Source organism: Rhopalosiphum padi, chromosome 3 (genome assembly GCF_020882245.1).
Source record: "Rhopalosiphum padi isolate XX-2018 chromosome 3, ASM2088224v1, whole genome shotgun sequence".
Lineage (NCBI taxonomy): Eukaryota > Metazoa > Arthropoda > Insecta > Hemiptera > Aphididae > Rhopalosiphum > Rhopalosiphum padi.
In genome coordinates, this window is record NC_083599.1 from 73,422,182 (window position 1) to 73,448,901 (window position 26,720).

At 26.5% G+C, this 26,720-nt stretch overlaps 1 protein-coding gene across 4 annotated transcripts in view; it reads left to right on the forward strand.

Moving 5' to 3' along the window:
• The first annotated feature begins 2,806 nt into the window (after positions 1-2,806).
• The window catches only part of LOC132924360 (uncharacterized), an 88,366-nt gene continuing 64,452 nt past the window's right edge, over positions 2,807-26,720 (forward strand). For 2 of the 4 annotated variants that reach the window (XM_060988613.1, XM_060988614.1), the window contains exon 1: positions 2,809-3,130. In XM_060988613.1, the coding sequence (XP_060844596.1) occupies positions 3,004-3,130 (127 nt within the window). In that variant the 5' untranslated portion in view covers positions 2,809-3,003. Of the gene's footprint in view, positions 3,131-26,720 lie in introns of all 4 variants that reach the window. The other 2 variants (XM_060988616.1, XM_060988615.1) reach the window with 2 other exon arrangements.

Consider the following 26,720-nt stretch of genomic DNA (forward strand, 5'->3'; position numbering starts at 1 on the left):
AACATAGTGAAATGTTCTCGATTTACAGAGTTTAAAGATTTTTAGAATTTCATTTGTCATTATTGCCCTGGTTATTATTATTTTTTTTTTTTTGAGTCGGTAAATATACGTAGTATTTGGAGTCAGCAATTTTGGTATGACAACCCCCCCATTCCTTAGATTTTTCTTGTGTCAGCCCTGTTCATACTAGACATAGCAACATAGACTATAGTAGTGTATATTGTTGTGAGCTCTGGACGGACAAGTGACAACCAGTGTGTGTGCGGATAAACGCCCAAACGCCCTAAACAACAATTGTGGAAGTGTGGAAGTTCGCGGGCAGAAAGTAAGTTAACACGTAGCAATACACGTATGACTGTGAACAGTGTGAACACCGACAGTTTACGTCGGTAATAGACTATCACACGAGGCCACGAGGGTTACGACGTTTTTGCTAACACAATATGTCAATGTATTATCATTAAAAAAAATCTTTGTAAATCTCAAAATAAAATCTCATCTTTTCATTATTTTTATATTTTTGTATAATCTCATTATATAAATTCTTCAGAATTATCTCTCGTTAAAGAATAATAAGTATCTTATTACGTATAAATCGATGCGGGAGAAATTAATAAAAATTAAAATTACCAAACAACGAACAAAAAGTTTTCGGTTATTATTTTAAAATATTCACATATTTTATAGGTTTTGCAATACAAATGTTTATTTTAGTTTTTTAAGTATTTCATTAAAAATAAGCTTAAAATTCCAAAAAAAAAATTAAATTAAAATAAGTTAGAATGTTTTAATGTTTCTCATAATATATTTTATACTTACGTATTATATTTTTATATAATTTTTATAGAATGCAAAATCCAATAATTATCAAAAAAAGTTTCGAGTTATTCCCTAAATATTTTTATGAATGTTTAAAGTTTATATTTTTTGAAGAAATTGTATAATATTCACGTATAATCAACGATTTTTCAATAAATAATTTTAATTGTAACTCGAAAAATATTATACCGTAAAAACTTGAAACATTCCAATGTTACTTAAATTATTATTTTATATTCTTAAGAAAAAAATGAATTTTTCAATTAATTTATTTAGAATATATTTTAACTATTTATTGGTATTTATAATTAAAAATGATTAAAATACTTTAAAAGAAAGTGCTAATAAAATTTTTAGATTTAATAAAGTCTTGAAAAGCAAGAGTTAAGATAAATTATTCAATAAATTTTAATAAATGTTAAAGTATATAGATATTATTTTTTATTTTGTCTGAAATTCACTTTGACGAAATTTGTCAAAACACACAGCTTTGCATATTATTTTGTAGTTAAAAATGTATAACAATTACAATTTGAATATCTAAGGTTTGAAAATTGAATACAAAGTTTCTCATTTATAGTTTTTGTATTAATACTAAAATTTGTAATAATGTATAAGTATAGATTTGTTTTTTTAGACATATAGTTAAAAGTCAACGAAATTAAATATAAATAAATAATAAAATATACTTCGTAGTAGTAAAGGCTGACAGGCCGTCTTCATTCAGAATCGTTTTTCGTATGCAATTATTTATCATTAAATTAAAATGTAACACATCCATCACAGTGACCTACTCATTGACGAAGTATACTAGACACCTACCTACTACAACTGTACGTCAGACCGGTTACGTTTACGTATATACTTGCCGACTTTTTATCATTATTATTGATAGATTAAATGAAATATAATTATAAAACAATATTATTATACTGTTGTAAATTCGATTTCATTAAAAACCCAACATTCGTATACAACATGATATCAGGTAAACGCGATTTCATCGCATTTGTTTTTTATTTCTCACATTTTTCAGCGCATATTTAACAATATAATATCGTAAACGCGTATAACATAATGATGTCTAAGGGCTGCGAGTTTTGAAACGGCAGAGTGGCGATTATTCTTATCGTCACGTTTAACGGAATGTCGAAAATCCGACGGCGAATTATTTTGCCATACCTTGCCGTACCCTATGCCCAGCCCTTTATCCCGCTACAGACGGTTTACCGCACGTGACCGACGACGTCGTATCGGTCGGCGCGGCGTCAAAGCGACCGTTGACGGTAATCGCAACAGCAATCGTTTAAACGGTTTAGGCCCCACTCCCCGACCGCGGCTCACCCGATGGCCGAAATCGGGTGGCTATACCGGTCGGCGGACAACGGGCGCGCGCCCGTCACCGCGAAACCGTGGCCGCGGCCGCATCGCCGCGACCGTGTCCCCGTGGCGCGCGGGAGGGCAAATCTCGTACGGCGGATAATCCGCGTCGGCCACTCGCGGCCGCCGTCCCCGACCACGGACGTCGTCTGCTCCGTGTCCGTATTATGATATCATAGCGGGACGGCGTCACGGCGGTGGCAGACGACTCGCGGCGGCGGAGGACGAGCCGCGCTAGGCGTGCGTTGCGCTGCTGTTGCTGGCGCGCAGCTGACGGGCGCGCCGCGCGCCGGCCCGCTGATCAATATAACGTGGGGGAGGGTGGGGGCGGCGGTATTTCGCATCATTAAACTAAACGCCAGAGCGCCCCGGCGGACGCGCGCGATTTTCGTCGGGCCGGCGGGGGAGTGTACGGCGTTGTCGGCTTCGGCGGGGAGGGGTCGTGGTCGGTCGCGGCTCGTCGGCCGAGGTGACGGTGGGCCGAAGGGAGGCCGACGAGAGTTTTTTCGGCCGCCGCCGCCACCGCCTCGGAAGCGCCGCGCGGTATCGGCGGCGTGCGCGCGCCACGGCCAGACCGCGACACCGGCGCGCTCACTACCGCCGCCGCCATCACCTTTACACGCCGCCGCCGCGGTACCGACAGTCGACTTGGGCGCATCACGTCGTTACCTTTGCGGTGGTCGTCGTCGTCGTCGCCGCCACCGTCACAGACGTCGCCGACCGGTGCCAGTGGTCGGACGTGACGGTTTTTTTGGCGCGCGCTCGTCCCGGCATCACGGAGCCGTAGTGGACGGACGCCCGGCCATGCGGCCACCACCGGACAGGGGACCCGGGCCGCCGCGCGGCGCAACCACTCTCACCGCAATCCTGGCCGTCTTCCTGGCGGCCGTTCTTTTGACGGACAGTGCGTTCGCCGAGAAGAACAAATTCTGTGAGTACCTACCTAGCTCTATGATACCTATAACAACACCCAGTCCATACCTACGATTCAATTTTGTCCGTACGCTGAAATTGTTTCGTTTCACGGTAATATATAATTAATAACTGTTAGTTCGTCTTACGCCGATGACTTTTCGACCGATGTCCTTTGAGTACAAATTTTAACGACCGTCCCTGCAGGATCATTGGAAAAGTACGATGTCGTAGTGTCATACACGATCTAGCCAGACCACGATATCGTATAATCGCCGATCACGGGTGTTCCTTGCCCATGTCCTGCGCTCAAACTCTTACTTAGACCCACCACCTGCACCCAATAAGATTTAGGCGCGTAACGGTGATAACGGCTCGGGGCGAGTATGAATTTGTAATGTCGTACACACGCGTAACGCGTTATCTGTGCCCGGAGTGTGTTGTGTACGATGGGAACTCGCTTCAGTCATGTTAGAAAAAAAAAATGCATTTATTTTATTCTATGACACCCCCTGTACGGTCGATAATAAAACTTTAGCTAAGTTTTTCTTGGATGTTTTCACCGCGCCAATTTGATATTACAATAATGTGATCGTGTAACAGCATGAGTTTCGTCTCGCAGACTGACGTACCGATATAAAAGTATATTTCGAATTTTAAACGACCGTTTGATGCGACGTCGACGGTTCTCCCCACCACGACCAGCGCCACGTGCCACAAAGGTGTGCTTTCGCATTTGCCACCAACGTCGCCGCCACCGCAGCTACCGTCAATTTAATAGCAATAATAATAGTGTATAATATAGTTAAATATTAAATAACATTATTAAGTATTAGTTGTATAGTAGTAATAGTAATGATAATAGTAGTAGTGAGTTGTTGTAGAATTGTTGAAGTAGTAGTATTTTATAGTAGTAAATAACACATATTATTATATTGCGGTAAAAGTAACTAGTAGGTACCTAGTAATTTACGAGTAGTGCATACGCACTTTTCAACCGTTTGGCGCCACACGTCACACACACGCACATTAGGTTTCGATTTTTTTCCCCTTTCATAATTTTGCACGTTATTCAAAGTCGTGCGCGCTCTTTCTGTGACGGGGATTATATATTATAATATATTATGATATTATAATCATAATACGCCCAAACCATAATGATATTAATTTTTTTTTTTACTATGACCAAAATATTGTTTATTAGTGAATATAACAATATTGCTATAAACAATACATCTGTTTTAAATTTTAAAATCATATTATTTTGATTTCTCTTTATTTTTCTCTTTTTTCTCGAATATTTTAAAATAAATATATTACCTTCCTTAAATGGAGTGTTGGAATTACAAAAATCCAATTTTCGTTAAAATGTATTACTCCATTTTTCACTTTTTTTTATTATTACAGTTACCCGAGTTTCTATTTTGGTTTTTTATAACATATTACCCATATTATTACTTATTAGTAATGGGTACCTATCATACTACATATTTTATTGATACCTTTTTATTCGTAATTCTCAATCATTCATTTTTTATTATATTTGTCGAATTTTCCACAAAATACATAATCACTATATAAGCCTATGGTAAACTCAGTATACAGTTTGAACTAAGCATTGATATTAAAAATAATGCAGAAATTATAATTTTACTGTACCATAATATACTATTTTGTTATACTGGTACAAACATGGTTTTCTCATAGATATGACAATACAATTTTTTATATTGTTTTTTAAAAGAATTTTTCAACTTATAACTAATGTACCTAGTACCTACACTTATTTTATTTCTTGTTATTTTACTAAAGATAAGACTAAACATATAAATTGGTTCTCCTGAACTTAACCATACTATACATTTTAAAATCACATATTAAAATATTAGTTTACGTATTATCAATTTGACTAGTTTTTACATAAATAGTATAATAAAATCAGCTATAAATTATGAATATAACTGATAAATTCAAAAACATAATTTAAAATAGATTTCCGTTACGGATCGAGTTTTTAGATATTTTGTATTCAATATGACGCTTTGAGTTGTTACAAACTGGCTCGGTATAAATTAGATCTTAAATAGACAAACCATTTTTAAGGTATATATTATTAAAACATAAATAGTTTATGAGTAAAGGCTTTGTCGTTATAAGCATGTGAAACTAATTTGTCCAAAAAAATATAAAAAGTATAAAAACCTTTCATTCTTTAGTTAATTTTTCAGCCATACGTATTTGGTAAGGTTTTTCGTGGTCATAGTACAAAATATATAATATGTAATATACTCGTGAAGTAGTCGATATACGTAATATGTAGTAAATAATTCTTACTAATTGTGACAAACCAATATCAAGGCATTTATTAAGATATTTTTGTGATATATACTCGTATATAAATTTCTTTTGTTATTAAAAAATGTTGAATCAGATTACAAATAACTAGTTTGATACACAACGATTGGTCAACTATGGCGTATATATTTTTACTTAAATAAATACTACTGTATATTGTGCATATTAATTATATGGTTAGCTTTTATATCTTATGGTCAAATTATAACACCAACAAATGAGAATGACAAAATAAACAATTTGAGTTTAACAATTTATACAGTTTTTCATATGATTTGACAATTTACTGTTATAATTATTTTATAAAAATCAAATGATTTAAATAAAAGAAAAAAAGTGGGTACATTTTGTATTTGATATATAATTTACGTAATTATATATGTATAACTACACTTTATAATTTTTTGAAAAATTTATCTGTTATAATATTAATAGTATTATAAATATAATAAAATACCAATAAAACTATGATGCAGGTAATTTTTGTCCCAAGTTAAATGATAAAATTCACTGATATTCGATACAATCAACCAACCATAATAATTGCAATAATTACGATCAGTCGGGTTTTTGTAATATCCACTGATATATACTACGTAGTATGAATAGTATTTATATTAGATGTATTTTATTACTTTGTATACATAGTATGTTTTGTCGTACGTGATAAAATGGAATAGACATTTTACAGTAATTTTAATAGAATTATAGAAGTGAAATAATCAACAACGCATTTCTTATTAAATTTACATTTTATGAAATCATTAGATATTCAAGCCAGTTGGAATTAGAAAAATAAGTTGATTGAAAAACAATGAATAATTAAATTTGAGTGTTAGAAGTAGTAAAATAAATCAAATCTATATTGTCACAAAGAGTAATCATAAAATTAACATATAGTTCACACATAAACAATCATATCATATTAATATAATTTAGGTGCCTAATAAATTTAATATATTAGCTTATTTAAAAAGGTAATTACTCATTTTACATGTATTAATACAAAATTGTTAAATTTTAATAATAGTAACAAAATTAATGTATTAATTGTAAAATATAAAATGTTTAATTTTTTGTTCAAATTTGTTAATATTTCATAATTGCTTTTAAAAGTTAAAATGTTATTCGTTATTATACTCCAAAGTAATTGTATCTTATTTATACATTTATTAGTTATATATTATAATATTATTTTAAGTTTATAGTAGTTATTAATATAGTTTAGGTCTGATAGTTCAAATCAATTTATAATATGACGATAATACTCAAAATGCATTTTAAAATCAATCTCGTAATAATCTCTAAAAAGCAAAATAATAAGAAAACAGTAGAAAATAATAAAAAATATATGACAATTAAAATTAAAAAATATATTTTATGCAAGTAAGCACATTCTATTTAGCAGTCAGCATCATGATATCGCATTGTTGTATGGAAATAAGTTACCACAATACAAAAATATTATTATCTATAAAAAGTGTATAAACAAACGCCTCGGGATGTATTGCTCTTTATAATAAAATTCTATATAGTCCAAGTTTATCTTTTAAGATTTGGATAGCATTTTGTCTTTTGCAAATGAGTTGGTCGTCTTGGAGTTATCTTAAATAATATTTTATTAAAATTTTAAACTCATCGTATTCATATATATTTCATTTTCTGCTTTTCTACTATATGTTGGAACTGATCGTTTACTACAAAATGTATTTATTACGATAAAATTGCATAAAAATATAATACTGACAATAACGTTTAATACTTCGAATAGAACCAATTGATTAAATGAGATTAAATAATTAATTTGGACTAATCAATATTGGTTGTATATTTTGCTTTTATTATAAGCTACTGTGATCAATAGAATTGTTTCAACTAGATACAATTATTTAATGCTTATTACAAATTTTAAACACAATAATTATTGTTATAATATTACAATGGTTATATAGATTTTTTAGGTAACTGGTAGATGATTTTTTAATTACTACAATTCTCTGAACTGCATTTACAATAGATAAACATGACTATGAGTATAATATTTGAGTTATATCAAACTAGTTATGTCCAAAAATCAGCGTTTTTCCTTAATTATATTCGCCATAACGCGTTTGATTATTGCTTTGAATTTTTTACTTTTGGTCCCTCAAAGTACCAACTATTATATCTACTTTACTACCAAAAAAGATATTTAAGTTATCATTTTAACTGTTTAAAAGTTGATGATAGACACATAAAACAAATAATAATATGTATTTTGTAATATCAATATATTTATCGTTCTGTTCAAAATCCAAAAAAAAAATCTAAGTCAATATATGATGTATGTAAATATTTAATATCATATGTATCTAGTTAAATATAATATTTAACATGATAAAACATGCCCATGTGTGGTAGATAATATTTATAATCTTATTTATTTAGGTAAGCTGTTACAAGAATAAATTGAATTATGTTTATAACTTTATATTATTATAACTAGGGTTAGGATGTTTATACACTAAAAAAATGTATAAATAATACATATGTATGCACTTATGCACTAAGAAACAGCTAAATATGCATGAACAATTTGAAAAATATGTATTAAAAAATAAAGAAATGCGGACAAAAAAAAATGCAATAAATACATAGAGTTATAATTTATTACATATTAAATACATCATATACATTACTTGCGTATTTGTTTTTGTAACTTATTTTTATGCAATATGTTTAAGTTAGTATTTATTGTATTCCCTTTGTTTGATTTGTTTACTATGTATAACTATAAAATTATAATTTTATTTAGAACTAAATACAACTACGAACTTAAAATATTGTCCCTTTCTTATATTAAATGTATATCATACCTACTCACTACACAGTATGTAAAAGTATAAAGAGTATAATGAGTATAATATATACGAGATCAAGATGATTATATATATATTTATAACAATTTTTAATTTTTTTTTTAAGTATTGATTCAACTATATAATTAATTTTACTATAAATCAGACAAAAATGTATTATTATTATTAAAAAAAAAAAAAAATTAATAATATTTTTAATTGAATAACTATTCAAAGTTCTAATTGGTAGTAGACCAACATTTTGCAGGGTACCCCTATTTCACCCCGCTTATCCTACTTTAAGTACTTATAAGTATATTTAATTTTTTATTGGTTCAAAATTTGATTTTTTTTTTATAAACCTATAGTAAAAAAAACTTGAAAATAATTCTTATATTAAATATGATATAATGCATGTATGCAAATGTCATGTAAAAACTAATAATTTAGAAAGTGAAAAAAATTCAGGAACGCATACATTTTTAAGAAACTTTATGTTTATTTAAAAAAAAATCCTTTTGTATTAAAATAAGAATATTTTAATATACTATATTTTATTTTTAATTATTTACATCTTACAATAGAGCTATGGTCCTATGATGTTAGCTTGTATGATATAGAATATTAATTTATTATATTTCATATGATTAATTCCAATCTTGGATATTAAAAAAGTTTTCCAAGGTTTATATTATGTAATTTAAATGTAATATAATATATTACAAATTTCAAAACTTTTAAGAGAGTCATTATATCTCAAATTGAAGAAATGAACTTTTTGATTTATTAATATCGATTCTACTTAATATGTTGATTCAATATCAAATAATTAAAATTACTGTAATTATTTTTAAATCCCGTAAAAACTGAGTTTTTAACTTTTATAATAAATTAAAAAAAAACTCATTATAGTGATTGGATGTACGTTCAGGTTTGGGTAGAATAGTTTTAAATTGATGTATTAAAGTTAAACGATCAGTTTCATTGGCACAATGTTTATCATTGCAGGTATTTATATTTTTATAGTTGTGTAACAACATGTTATTTTTATTAATGATTATACGTATTAATTTTTATAATTTTACGTTTTTTTTCTCATACTTTGAAACTATATATAATATCTTCAATAGGTACATTATAAATCTTTAAAGAACTTATCGAGAAATGTGCATTATGTATAAAAATTATTTTTTTTTAATTAATTTAATTCAAACCTTTGTAAATTGAACCTCAAATACCACGATTTCTAGAAAAAATCATTCAAATTATATTACTATCATACATACACTAGAGTGACTAGACTACTATGAGAATGTTTATCGTCAAGTTGTAATTCTCGTTAATTATAATTTGTTTCATTTCTACTTTCGAACTTTGAATTACTGAGAAGTGAATGAAAAGGGTGATTCTGTGTGATTATTTTAACAGTAAACTCTAATTTGTTTAACAAATATTAATTTCTTTAGGAATTTTCTTTTGGAAAATTTAAGTAAATATTCTTAGAACTTAAGAACTTATAAAGTTGCTTTTAATTTTTTTCATATTACATTATGTTTCTTTTTAAATTCACTATTTACTTTCAATTGTCTAATGACCACTTATATTTTAAATTTTAATAATTTAAAAATGTATTTTATAAATGTTGAAGTATAAATGCCGGTGTATTTATTATTTTTTTTTTTTTGTATTTATAATTATTATTTATATAATCACGTTTCAATAAGCAGACTATCTAGAGGTCAAATATTATGAGGTACCAATGCCACTTCACTCTTCTTATATGGTTGATAAATAATGCTAATAAATTTAAAATTTAAAGTTAAATATTTAATATTTTTACTTAAAATTGTTTAGAAAAGAATGCTGATAAAGATAATAAGATTAAAAATGTAGGTTTCTATTTTAAAATACGAAATTCTAATGGGTTCACCGACAATCATTAGGTAGTGAGATTAAAATAATTGTATTTTTTCACTAAAAAATTATTTTTAATACATTTATAGGAAATCAAAATAATAGATGATTTATATTAAAAGAATTATCTTGTGTATATAAAAACATATCATAATACAATAAAAATGTAATTTTTTTAATTTTTTTTTTTTTTATATGAATTTGCCAATAGCGTAATAATATTTTTAGAGCAAATTCTGATATACAATCAATTTGAGTAAGCAATAACTATACCAGTAAAAAAACTTCTTGGATTACAATACGCGAATAATTAATACAAAGTGCAAAGATTGCATGCTAGATTAAATTAATAAAAAGGTTTTATTAATTAATCATACGGTAAAGACTTCGACGAGAACAAAGTTGTCTTTTAGACGGAGATAAGTGAGTTCTGGGTAATCCGATTTTAATTACGAAGATTTGGATCGCCACGTTACTTCAGAGATACTATTAAACCTACAAGATGTATAGTTTACCGAACCGTGTTTTTATATTATATTCTAAGACATGACTAAAAAATCCTATTCCTTTTTATAACTAGTATACAATTAGGTTAAATAGTTGTATGCACGGTGGAAATATTTTAATAACAATTTTGTTTTTGTTCTATTTTCTACAACATTTTTTGCCACTATCAAAAGCATACGTTTTCAATAATGTTTAATTTATTTTTGTAGTATTTAAAGTAATAGAGTAGGGTTTTTAATTAATTACTATATTATATTATTTAAACGAATTTAAAATATCTTATAGACTATAGTGTCTATTAATTTCTACGTATATGATCTAATCTTGATTTATTTCCATTTTTAATTTGAATTGATTGTACCTAATATACTAGATTAAACTAATAAATTGTATATTATAATAATTGAAATTAATAATTAGAGGAATTATTTCACTATTAATTTTCCCAACAGCTAAATAATGTTACTTTAAAAGTGAAGTTTGGTGTATTATTAAGATATATGTAGATCATATATTTATTTATTTTGTTGAATGTCGTAAAATTTTATGTGATCTGTATTTTCGTTGATACGAATTGTAATTCAGTTCGTTGCCAGAATCATTAAAAGTATTATCAATTATCATCATTGTTTTTTGGTGCCTCTAAAATATAATAGGTATTAATACCATAACTGTGCGGTTTGCAACAGTTAATGGGTCAGATTTCAGGTCAAAATAGTTAAACTTGTTTGCCACTAATCGTAGAGAAATCGGTCAGCTTGATCGATGCTCTACGATCTTTATTTTCTTACTTAGCTTTCGGCCCACTTTAAACGATCCGCCCCGAATGGAGTTTTTTTTTTTTTTACTGATTTTTCAGCTAAGACGACTAAAATGGTAATATTATCCATGACGGTGTCATGTGTCGTATATACCCTACGCAAACCATATCACGCGTCTTGATATTCCAATTATATCAATAATAATAATAATAATACGTACTGTTATTGAATATCCCGATCCTGAATAACTGTGCAACAGTAAAACTATGAATCGTCCTATTGGTTAGCTTGGTTAGGTAATAGTTACAATTATTTTTCTTCTCTATTATGAGTTAATTTCAATAATTCTGGGCACCTATTCATGTTTACCCATAGGTAACTACGAGTATGTATTCCGTTCTTGATTCACCTCTTCCGTCTACGTCAAATTTTTAACAATCTATATTTTCAAGTAATGAATGCGCTATAATGTATTACACCTTCTAAACTTATACATTATTGATCGTTTAAAATATATTATGTATGACAGTATGACAATAATGTATACATTATTCGGTTCACACACAGATTCACATTTTTTTCATATGATAATTTTCTATTATAGCTTTCCTTTTTATCGTTTAATACCAATTGTCCGCGGTGGGCAAACGGTTTAACTAAGAAAATCGTCTTAGTCGACGGAAATCGGGAGAATTATATTAAATCACGATTCTGCAAGTTCTGCACCTTTATCACTAGCAAATGTTCAAGTCATTACTTTAATAGTTGTGACAGTGGTCATGTGTATTTAATAATCTATTGATGGCAGTTATAAAAATAATACAAATGTTTGAAGTCAAAAATGTATCATAAGCATAATATTGTATAACAATTAAATAAATATCTTGGCTTAGGATCGAGTATTTGAGTATTTTTTAGAATATTGATTAAAATATAACTATTTTCATTTTATTACTTACTTAAGTTTTTATCTATTATGAAAATTATTCCTAATAATTATCATATTATTATTATTATTATTCCATTAAAAATACTTCGTAAATTCATTTTTTTTTCTTAAACCATATCGTAATCATTAAATTATTGTTTATCTCTTTGTGTTTATTATTATTATTTTTTTTTTTTTTGTAAACTATATTTATTTTACCTATTTCTATTTTGGACTCTGAATGGAAGCAAGTATTCATTTTACAATGATGTGTGTTTTATTTTTTTTTGTGTCTGTCATCACAATTTTAAGTAGTAATAGTGCTTTGATTTTTTACTTCAGCCCATTTATGATAAGGAAAATGAATCAAGTTGGTTCATTGGGAGGTCAAAAGTAAAAAATTGTCAGTAGTTTTCAAAATCGTTAGGAAAAACCCTAAAAAAGTAATGGAAAAACGGAAAAACGGAAATTTTTACGCAAACCAGTTTTCGACAAATCGATTTTTTTATTTTGCTGTAACTAAAAAAAAAAAATCATTGTAAATACTTTAAATTTTCACCAAACGTTTATATTAGCGTTATTTATTTACGATTAAATTTTCAAAATATTTGGAATTTTTTTTAAACTATTTATAGACCATTGAAATTTTTGATTTTTCTAAGTTTTTTTTTTGAAATGCCTATAACAAAAATTGACCTTCCAAAAAATCTTTAAAATTTAATACAAGGTTTATTATAAGTTTACTTATTGTTACTAAAAAAAATTAAAAATAGTTGGTCAAAATTTTTTTTTGTAAGCATTTAAAGTTAAAATGTTTACAAAATATTTTAAAATCGCGAAAATTTAAAAGAAATTTTGGAGTTGAAAATTCATAACGTTTTTGCGATTTATACTTAAAGTTAAAAACCCAATACAAGGTTCTCCATAACTTTTTTTTCAAATAACTGTAAAAAAAAATTCTTGCGTCAATATAGAAAAGATTTTATGAACGTATGAAATAAATTTTTTTACGAAATCGCGTAAAATAACGATATTTTAATACAGGTACCTAATAATATAATATATTCTACTAATTATCCTAGACTGACAAATCATCTCCGTTCAGAATCGTTTTTCGTATACAATGATACTTGTCATTGCATTCAAATTTAACACATCTATTATAGTGACCTACTCACCATCTCTACTTTACAGCAGAGCGATGCCCACTCGCACATCTTATTTCCCTTTAATTATAAAAAAGTGATATTTAGGATCTAATTTATATATTATAATATTTGGGGCTTTGTGTTTAGTTAAGCACAGTACCTAGTGTAAAAAAATAGTGATAATATTATGTACCTATAACATTTTCCCCAAAGGCCGTTTAAAACACAACACAGTCTAGTATACTATGAAATACCTAAGTGTTATTGTCAGTTTAATTTTTTATTTTGTCTACATGCAAATTTGTTTTAAATTTAATTTTCAAAATTATTTTCGAAACGCATAAGTCTTATGAAGTTGAAATACTTATCTAATAAACTCTATAAGTCTAAAATAATTAAAATCAAACCCTTGTTTTCTTTTCTTGTAATGTCAAAACAGTATATATAGTTACTTTTAGAGTATTACTAGAGTTATTGTAATCTTTATAAATATTTTTACTAGGTATAAATATGTAAAATAAATATAACTTAAGAAATAACAATACGTCTATAATACTATAATATTCGTAGGTAAAATTTTTTCCAATACAATTTTATATTAAATTTAATACAATGTATATTTTATTCATTTTATAAGATTACCAATAACAGGTTTACATGAAATAAAAATTTATAAAAAGAATGAAAATCATTTTTTTTTTTCAAGTAACTATCAATAATATAAATATATTTGACTTTTTTGCAGTTTAACAAACGTCACTAGATATTTAACTCTTAGATACATCTGAAAGTTAAAAATAACTATTGAAAATTTTACGTTAACCTGAAATGCTAAGTAATTTTATGGTTTTCAGTATATTATTATACCTATAAAAAAAATATTAAATTTTATTGATTTCAAAATATAAAGGAAATTTGTAAATGTTTTAAAATATGTATACTTTAATAATATTATTACAAAAGTATTCTAAATACTTTAAATGTAATTAGGTAAAATAAATTAAAATACAAGTTTAAAATTAATATTTTAGTACCAGCTTAAAATGTTAAATGTTTCAATTTTTAAAATAATATTGGGTTTTATACTAATCATTGATTAGTACAATTTAAATTTATATTGTTTACTTTTTAAATTGCTGTTTTTTGAAAAATTAGTTAAATTTCATTTATATAAGTCCCATACCATTTTTCAAAGTTCATATTAATGACAAATTTAAATTTTTAAATTCAAATATTTCAAATTTATAATATTTATATAATTAAAATTATGCAATAATAAAAAAAAAGATTTAAAAGGAAAATATACATTTTTAAACTATCTTGTAAGGCATTTACTATATAATAAAATAATTTATATTATGTTTTTTTTTTTAAAACTGTGCGTATATTTGTGTATAATAATTTGTTTATTTATACGTTAAGAAAGCTCAATAAAACATGGGAGTAATACAATTGAATTAATATATGCATCGATGTGTGATTTAAAATGTCTTGAATAATGTTTGTTAGTTTCGATCTAAGTTTGTACAATATAAACTTACATTTGACTGCCATTAATATATTACCGAAATTAATAGTGCTGCGACTGCTGCGAGTAAAATCGAAGACAAGTATTAATGGTGCTAAATACTTGTTTAAATGTATTGAAAGTAATTTTTCTTTAATTATATTCAACCAAGGTAATCTTAACTGAGAATATTAAAATAACGAGAAAAGTATAATAAAGCATTATAAATATTCGTAAATATATACAAATTTTAACTTTTTTTTTCTATAAATGTTGATTAAAGATTTTCTTATTGCTAAAATGTTTAAAAGTATATATCACAAAAAGTTCTAAGCCAATAGGTAATTTTTAGTTATAATTTCAAACTATGTACACCACGAACATATTTAAAATTATGTGTTAGTATTGTCGGATTGGGTTTTAACAATAATATATTATGTTATGATATCATATAAATAGTTATAACATTTAATAAGCGGTAATTTAGACAAAAATAATTTTAATATATCTATGGTATTAATATTAATAAAAAATAAAAAATTACTTATACCTATCTATACAAACACCTTAAGAAATATTGGTTGATCTCTTCGCTAAGAATCGTTTTTCGTATCATTAAATACAATTAATTTAAAAAATGACCTCATAAAGTATGATATACTTTCGAAAAATTCTTATAGCTTAAAAATCATTTCAGGTTTTAATTTCTAACCTAATTTTTATTTCCACTTGTCATTTGCTGTCTTTTAGCTATTTGCGTTTATTTTCCTACGAATAATAACAATATTTTCAAATGCAGAAAGTTAGAAGCTTAATTTCTATGAAATTTCAAAATGATTTATATGAATTCAAATAAGTTTATATTTTCTATCTTACATGCGTTTTATGTTAGGTGTAAAGATATATACAAGCTATTAACTTAATGAGATGTGGTATGATTTAAAAATTTTTTTTTGAATCTTGGTAGATATTTATAATAAAATGTTATACTATTTCTATCGTTTATCATTTGTTTATATATTTTTTTTAATATGAATTTCGTTAAGACAAAACTTGGTTTTATATATAATTACAATTAACTAATATTGGTATATGTAAATGATAATAAGATATTTATATACAATTGAAACCGAGTGAATTGAAAATATTACAAACTATTATAAAATTAATAATTTTTAAATATTTGTATTGACTCAAAATTAGCTTTTTAAATCTTTTTATCAATACAAATTCCTGTAATTTTGGTTAATATTACAATTTAATTTGTAACTATTTACAATATATATACTAGTTATAAATTAAGTCAAATATTAATATAAAAAAAAAAAAAACAATAATAATAATAGTATACTAATCGTGAGTATATAAATATATAAAAATAGTTTATTAAAATGTATTTACTATTTATAAAGTTCCTAATATGCCCAACGATTTTTCAAAATTAGTTCAAAGACACAGAATGCACTCTGGCTTTGAATTACTTCATATTATATGCAAAATTTAAAACGAAATGTATTCTGATTTAATATCTGCAAATAAAAAATATCACTTATAGAAGGTACCTACCTAAAGACCATGGACGAGGAGCTTATAATTTATTTGTTGATTTCATACCACGTGTGCGTAGAGTAAGATATAATTCAGCAATGACTAATGATAAGGCTACTGAAAGTTTGTACCGTTCGAGAATACATTAAACTACATGATTAAATGAGGAGCTGAATAGGGAATACGATAGTGTATACATTATATATGCAGGATATTATGCCATAATATGGTAAATGTTCAGTGCAAACACAAACATATAGAAACTATAGCGGGACCTAAGTTTCAGTCAGCGTCCAATTACGTTGGACAAATAAAAACGTCTGACTTTGAATTATAGAGAAATAGAGAACTTTGCTGTAAATACTATAGTATAATAGCAATAATGATTTGATATTTTCACGATTTCTTTGTATATTCATTTTTCTTTACATATTATAAAGCACAGTATACTGAAAACAAAAATAAATGTACGATAAAAATCGTAAACAGGATTTTACACTATTGTTGATACACGTACTTGAACGGTATCTCAACCCATGAATGTACTGCATTTTATAATTCGAGTTTACATTTGTGTATTTTGTATAGAACATTTTCTTGTATAAATATGAGTAGTTCCGGTGTTTTGGTTAAGATAATTTACATTATTATACTATAAGTTCAATAACATCCTAAATAGTATGTATATATCACTATTACACCAAGTGACTTGGATACTCTTAAAATTAACTTAAAATAAGGATGAATAGTGGGTCGGACAGAGACAGGAATTAAGGGGCAATCGTCAATATTATATTTTTATCTTGATCATCTTTAGGAAAAAGCACGATTTTGTGGACAGTTGTTGAACGTAGTAAAAAGTAAATTGATTACAATAACGTGGACATTTTAAATGTATTTTATACTAGATATTTTAACACACGATATTGATTTTATAAAAAATATTTGTTTTAAGAGTTTTAGTTAAGTCCAAACCAATAATATACTACTTACTAATAATATTACACGGCCTGTTCTTTGTAAAATTCAAAAACTATTTAAAATAATATGGTGATATAAACAGAAAATCAGGAATTAAAAAAGGAAAATTCATTAAAAATTTAATAAAAAAAAAATTAAAATTTATTACGCTAAATTAATAAAAATATCTATCACCTAAATAGTGATTGAATTTAATATAATAATATAATAATTATAATATATTAGTTTTTTTAGTACTTTTCATAAAGAATGTAGACCAATAAGTGAAAGGTTAATTTATGTACTTTTTGATACCCAAATTATTGTTTTGAATCTACCTATGTATGGATTTATTAAATAATTTTCAAAGATATTTAGGAAAAATATATTCTATTTTTTATTCATCGACCCTTAACATTTATATATTTTTTTAATTATTTAAAAATAAGAAACAAAAATATTTATTTCAACTGTATACCTATATATTATATATTGAGTTTTAAATATTTGTCCTATATAAAATACTAAAACAGTTAATAAAAACAAACATTTTGGTAAAATTTAAATTCGACACTGATAATACTTAAAAATAATAACGAGCATTTGAAATATTTTAGGATTTAAGTGGTTTTAACTCTATAACACTAAAATTAAATTATTTATGCATATTAAAATTCCATACATAATGAATTGTCAATATTTCAAATTGTTACTTCCAAAAGCTAAAAATACTGTTAAAATAAATAAATGTTTATATTAAATCTATTACATTATAATTTTATATGATTTAAAGTGATTAAAGTATCAACTATTACAAAGTATCCATTCATATCTTCCTGCTTCTTTCAAATTTTATAAATATAGTTAAATCATTTATAATTACTAAAATATATTATAATAAATACATTCTATAACGTGATAGAAAAAAAACAAAAAACAACAATAATCTCATAACGTTTATCTGAAAAATAAAAATAAATAGATTTTAGCATAGAAATTAGAATGGGATTTTTTAAATTTAAAAACAAAAACGAAAATTTATAATAAAAGCATTATTAACAAAAACGTATTTATTTTTTGATAATCAAAATAAAAAACTTAAGACATTTAAAACGATTTTAATCCCTGCAGTAAATTACAAGGAGATTTGTTTACCGTGAATTCCAGCAGTGAACGGTTTACGGGACACCCGTTTATCGTACACGGCCAACCAACCTATTATAATATTAAACCTTTGTGAGCGAACCTTTGGTGGGAGTAGTGGTGATACTATTTTCTTTTCAGAGAAACGTCTCAATCCTCGGAGAGATAATACTCTCACCACACGTGTTCTGTTACATATTTTATATTACAACATATAAATCGGATCCCTTTTTACTTCCTAATTTCTGGCCTACGGTACCTATTCTACAACTGCAATATTTCGTGTTTCATATTTTTTTTCTTTAAATAAAATCACCCCGATGACTCTGCACAGTCTACACAGTTACCTAGGTCGTTGAAAGCACGCAATAAAACAAATCATTACTAAAACGTCGTTATGACCTATTTAGTGCTTACAATATACCACGCTAATACAAAAATAATCGCTACAATCTATTTTTTGAGCATATTGCACTAAATTATTGAATATTATCGTGATTACAGTTGACAAGAGTACATAATAATATAAACAATCAAAAATGTTAATAAATAATAATATTAATAATATTATAAATTTCAGAAATAATTTTCGAGTAATGATTATATGTCATATACGAATATTACTAGGTCATATAACCATATGATTATCGTCACTTTTCAGATGTTATTTACCTATTATACGCTGAGTATAATTATACCACATGATAAATACGCAACATGATTTAAACACCCATAGATATCCCAGCTGGTCGTTCTCATCCAAATTCAAATATAATATTGTTATGTGCAGTATGCACGTAGTTTCAATTAAACCACAGCACGACACGTATACAACGATCTCTACGGTTAGATTACTTTTAATTGAAACTTGATAGGTATACATTTCCAAACGGAATACGTCAGTCTGTCAGTGGTCACTATCCAGCATGTAGTAAGCGTTTAAATACGAATGTGCCAAAGATTTTTGAGCCATTTATATACCATAACTCATAGTCGGGATAAAATACTTTTCTACAATTACACACTTGCCTGAGTTTGATTTTTCAATGATTTCTAACGAGCATAATATACGTATAACAGTCTCGTGAAATCGTATGTTATTATACATTTTTAAATTATCGAATTTGGAAATAAGTGTAAAAATTAAAAAGGCTGTTTGATAATAATTATAATTGGTATGAATATTTTAAATTGATAAATATATATATCTTTTATACACTCGTATTTCACGTTTAGTTTATGGCGATGTTCATATTTTTGTTTATTATATTTCCATGAAATATTTTTCGTTTTCGAGTTGAAAACATTTTTACGTAATATAATACGAGTATAATGTTATTTTCTCGTACAATACCTTTGTTGAACTATAACAGTCAAACTACTATATTTTACAGTATTGTTATCTTTATGTTATAATAGTTGATAATAGTGTTATAATGACAATTTAATTGTTTTGCTCCAATGGTAAGGTTTTCATTATTAGATTAGGGTTAAATTAAACAAATTATGATTTTTATAATAGTTGTACGAATGTTATGATTATATTATGCTATAACAGTCTATGAGTTTGCATGTCATACTAAATGATTTGTATTGATCGTTATATTTTAAGTAACAGTTGGAATCAGATCTCATAAAAATATTAAATAAAACTAGTGGATAGAAGAAAAAAAAATAAAAAAAATATATATATTTTTTAAGGAAAATATTTTTTTGGAAAAGTAATTATTTAATTTAGGTTTTTTTTTTGTACAATTATTATTTTAATCGATAACAAAATATTTGTAATATTATCCATTATTAAATACTTTACTATTCTTTTGTATCAAGTTATAGTCACAATTCTTCTGTTTTCAATATTATACTAAATTACAAAGTAATGATAAAAATCGCATAAGTTATTTTTAATTAATGACAAAACATAATTTTAGATCAGATCTATATAAATCTATAGTTCCAGCAAATATATTGTAAAAGTTACTATCGTTTTTAGATAGAGCAACTATTTAAATATTTATATTATCTAATACGACTATACGAGTGTTTTAAAAAAAAATTGCAAAAGCAACAAACCGTTGTTTGAGTTAATCAACTAACATTAATTGAAATTGTACTAAACCAATATAAAAAAATCGCAGAATAGTGACATCAATAATAACTATATGATTGTCTTGTAAGGTATACTAACTAACATAATAATCAAAATGCTTTCAAAAATGTATTATTTATTCACATATAATTTTAAACAATTATGTTGTTTGTGAAGGTGACTATGTCTTAAAAATTATTAAGTTAATTATGGTTAGGTTATTTAATTATTCTTTATAACATTTTTATATTATTAATGCTATATGTTTATCATTATGTACATAGTATTATTTTTAACTTGAATGATTATTCTTATATTTCAATTATACAACGATATGTATTCATATATATATTATTTTATATTTACCCATATTACTTGCGTTTGTTGTAATTAGAAATTTTCTAATTTTTAATAAAAAACAAAATATATACATAAATATGCAAATTTACTAAATTATACATTTTAATTATATTTATTATTTATTGTAATATTTATTGGGGATAAAAAAAAATAATTTTTTTTTTTAAACATATAAATCGTATTATTTTAAATAATTTATAAATTATATACACATTTCGTAAATCATGGAACATACGTACTTAATTATATTTAAATATATTTTATTGTGTGAAATGTGAATCATTATAATAATACACTGTTCAAAACATAAGTATTTCTATAAACCGAAAAAAAATATTATTTATTTGCTTGACATTTATGTTACCATAAAGGTTAGAATATCTTTTGTAAACCATAAAAAAATCTGAAATGTGTGAGTAATGAAATTTATTCAGTAACGATTTGTTATGTTTGCCTTTTGGGATTTTGGTTAACGTCGCGTCGGTTTCACTTAACCCTTTTATTTTATATACCTGTCAATAAATGATGGAGAAAACTGTTCAATGTTGGCTCTCGAAAATTGTACTTTAAAGTTAATTTTAATACAATTGCTACAATGAATTTATAATAATATTAAATAGGTATAATATACATTTTGAAATTTTGAAATTTCCAAAAACGACAATGTAGGTACCTTATTATATTTTAAATATTTAATATTCTATTAGAACATTCCAGTTTTACAATTTTAACATTTACATTTCATCAATATAATTTATAACTCTCAATACCTCATAAGTTATAATATGAAACTTGCCTGTATTAAGATGTTAAATTAAATGTATGGTGGGACTACGTTATCTATGTTTTATCAACATTCAACCTTGTGACTTGACGTTATTTTTTAGGTATATTATTTAATAATTATTTTTAATTGATATATTGGAAGTTTAAAAGATAAAAATGATAATGAACCATATACGATACATACATATATTATATATATTTTTAATAAACATTGTGTTTGATTAATTTTTTATACAATCTAATATATAATTAGAATATGTTAGTAAAAAAAAAAAAATCAAAGAAACCTCAATACAATATTTGCTTACTGTATATTATGTATTTTTAAACTATTATATATTCTCTAGATATAAATAATTAACAAATGTATGGTGCGCCTATACCTACTATAATAATACTGGTAAGCGCCATGCCGCAAGTAAACAACGCACTGCGTGTTTTGTGGCTGCGGAAACCGTTAAAAATAATATATGTTTTTATTTTGTTTGTTAAACCCTTTAAGTATTATGTACACCTACAGTCACATGAATAAATTTTTAAATTTATATTTAGTTTGTGTGTCTAGTTCTGTCTACCTTTACTTCATTAAATATGCATGCGATCATTGTGCAAATTGAATACACGGATTTTCATATGTCAATATTATTAAAGGTGAGGTGTCTTGTAGACATTGGCGCTTAGAAATGACCAATTGTTATATAGTTGTTAAATATTTTCCCATGTAATGGATACGTTAAAAATACCGATTTGTTTGCGTTCAAATCGCCATAGCTCCGTAGATATATTTCGTTAAAAAAAAATAAACCGCAAAATACTGTAGCGGTGACAAAGAATTATTACGGTAATCATATACTCGTATATACTCTTAAAATAATGCTCTATAATTACAGTGTAATATGATACAAGTATTTAAATATATAAATACAATTGTATATCTTATGAAATTTCGAACACAGCAGAAGTATTATCGTAATTCGTAACAAATATGAACACGCCAGCAATATATACGTAATACATATTATACTTAAAACGAGATTCAGTATATATGTTTGTTGAATATAATATTCTTTTGTAGATGTTGCACGATTTTCATACTAGTTTTTTTCTCCTCATACAATGGAAATCAAATAAATAAATACAAATAAAGTGCATTTGAAATGTTCACGAAGACATGATTTTTGTCAGAAAATATAAATTGAATAAAACCGGTAGGCAGTTAGATAAAATAAAAATAATAACAATAAAAACCGTTTGATATAACTGTAAATTTTCTAGTACCTATACACGCCATATTATCAGTAGACTACAAATATATTTAGTATCGTATCGGATGTGACTTCAGGCGAGATATTTCAATAAACCGATGTAAGTGATCATTTCACGGTGGCGTAAACTCAATAATGATAAAATAAACTGGTAATAACTGGTTTAAAAAATGAATTACGAATAAAGGTTATATATTGTAGAGTACGCAATACGACTTTATCATTTTTCTAAAGTTAAAACCTGCAATTACATCTATTTGACAAATTTGAAAAATACTTTAATGTATAAATATCACATAATATTGTATATTGTGTTTTAAGAATTTACGTTTTTATCAAATAATGTTAATATGTAAAATAATTACAAAATATTTATTATACTAGCTGTAGCGTGGTAATTATTACCGTCTCCAGGTAGTGGATTCGAAATGATTGTTTAAATCAATTGATGTTATAAACATCCCTGCCTTAAAAGAGTAGAAAGAGTTGGTGTTTATATGTTTATATTATATACTCATAAAGTCATAACTTGGGTAAAACTAGGCTATAAAAAGTAGAAACATGATGGTAGGTTGTTCTAAAAAAAAAAAAATCCAACTATATTTGAAAAATAAGTATACAGAAATAAACAATTAACATCAAAATATGCTATAATATAACAATTTAAATTTGTATTTAATAATAATAAAAAAAATAAATACCTATGAAAAACCAATGCAACTTCATATAGTACCTACCTAATATACCATCATGATTTTAAAAAAAAATAATGGATGCACATTGTACATTTTTCATTAAATTGAAAAATTTAAAACGATTATGAAATATTAATAATAATTTACAAAAACTAGGAAAATCACTTAGCTGTGATCAATTGTTCTTCATCATTGACGATGTCATCTGTTAAATTTTAATTCAGCTAAAAATTATTATTCTCATATTTTATTAAAAACGATTCTAAAGAAAAATTGTATAATGTATATATATCATAATATATTTCTAAGAGTATATTATTCAAATTTTATTTTTATATTAATAAATTATATTTTAAAATTAATATGGCAGGTTGAACTAATTGTTCTAAAACAAAATCGCGTAGTATATTGTATAATTATAATATTATTTCATACAAAATTAAAAACTATCATCAACAATATTACAACTTAAAAATGGCGTACTATAGAATGAAATGAATAGGTTCATGGTATAAATAGATTAAAATTAATTGAAATATTTTGAAAATTTTACTTTATGCTGGAAATATAACGATGTTTATAATGATCAAAAGTCCCTTCAAAAACAATTTTTTGAATTACCTTCAACAAAATAATAATATCGTACAATGTTTATATAGTTGTACAATTAATGAGAATTTAAAATGTTTACAAAACATATTCTATAAATATTTATTTTTATTTTTGATAGTTTTAAAATGTTTTAGACAGAACTTAATACTTATGGGAAATTTTATATTATACTTTTGTACAAGTATACATAAGAAATTTATAGGCATTTGAAATGTTTATTTTCCCAATCAATTTATATAATATTTAAATACTTATAAGTTATAACTAATTAACAACTCATTCAAAAATTGATTCTAATAGACAAATATTCTGTTTTTGAATATAAATAAAAAATATACGAATACTGTTGTTTAAAAACAAAAACACTTAATTTCTTTAATAAAAACAATAACGATATGAAATACCAAAAAATATAATTGTTTTCAAAAATGTTTTTTTCACAATGGCTATTTAAATTATGTAAAAAAAAAGGTTTTCAAAAAAATTTAGAGAAAACTCGTATTCATATAATAAATTTAAAAACTTCGTTGACATTCAAATGATATAATGCCTATTATGTAGTGATATTTTAACCTAAGCCTTATCACAGTTTACAATGACGTTAAAATAAATACTTAATTAAAAACAAACATCTTGAATTAAAAATTTATTTATCATTTTACATTATTATTACCTAAGAAGCATTAGCTGATCTGAATAATGCCCGAATAACCTAAATTATTCCATAAATATTTTAACTTAAATGCTTTAGTTAAGTATTGTATTTGTTATGAATAGTCACTCATATAATTTCTGCGCAAATTGGCCATTATTATTATTGTATACGATTTCGCGTTGACGCAATTACTGATTTTCCTATCCGTCGGTATTATGTGTACATAAGACACAAGTACACACATACACGAGTACAAATGTATATTTCGTGAGTCTGGATTTCTATGTATATAACCGTGGGGGTCGTCTGGTGGACAGGTGAATGTTTATAAATAAGGAGAAAATAAATATTTTATATCTTACCACGGGGCATTATAACGCTGAGTATTACCTTTGTGGGATGTTTAGGTACTTAAGGTAAACATAATAAGACGTCGCTAAGCTCGGGACGTGCAAATCTCGTGACGAAAGAACCCACAGTTTGTACGGTAGGAGGGGTATGAGTGCACTCAAACGGACTCTACTCGAAAGCCAAATCTGACTTTATATATTATATTATATTTTACCCACATAAATAATATATCTGTATTATACGAGACCGTTTTGAGAAAATCGCAGAGGAGCGTAACCTTCTCTAAAATTGTGGTCCCCCGGGGCCAAATCATCGCTATAAACACTACATCACCATTCGTTTGCTCGTTTTTTCTCTTTCAGTTTTTTTTCCTCTCTCGTTTTTCCTCTTCCGCCGTTTTCACGCGCGATCATCGTCGCCAATGCATACATCATTCGTGTGCGTTTCAAAGAAAATATTTATTTTCGAACTTTTAATCCGGAAATGCATTAGCAACTCACCCTCGTCCCGGACACACACCACTCACGCGAATACACTATTGCCTTTATCGAAACCACCGCCGTTGACACCGCGGCTGCACGATGTTGTGAAAAACCACTCCGAGGGAATCCACCGGCGCGGCGGGTGGCACCTATATTTATCTATAGTTAAATATATATAGACGAGGGCAAAGGGTCACGGGCTCGTAAGGGTTTCAGAGCGGAGAAAATAAGCCCACCCGCTGTTCGATGAGAATCAATATATTTATTTCTGAAACGAAATGTGGCAAAATGCGTTTTCGTTTTCACCACAACTGCAACAAGATGATATATATTTTATTGTTGTTACAGTTTTATATGTTAGTAGCAGCGGAGATATGTACCGATGTAACGAATAGTAACGAAACAAAAAAAAAATGTATAAATATATACATACATAAACAATAAATATGTTTAAATATTACGGTGTCGGAATCAGTGTAGCGGTATGTGATTGTATAACATCATAATACCAGTACTCAATGCATTGCAATACCCATGAAACTAAAACATACCGAAATATAATAATCATGGCGCTAAACGTATAATATATATAATATAATAAACCGATCACACCAATTATATCATACTATACAATAATTATTAAATTTAAATATTTGATGAAAACAGCGTACATAAAACTCTTTGAAAAATGCAAGTGTAGGTCCTC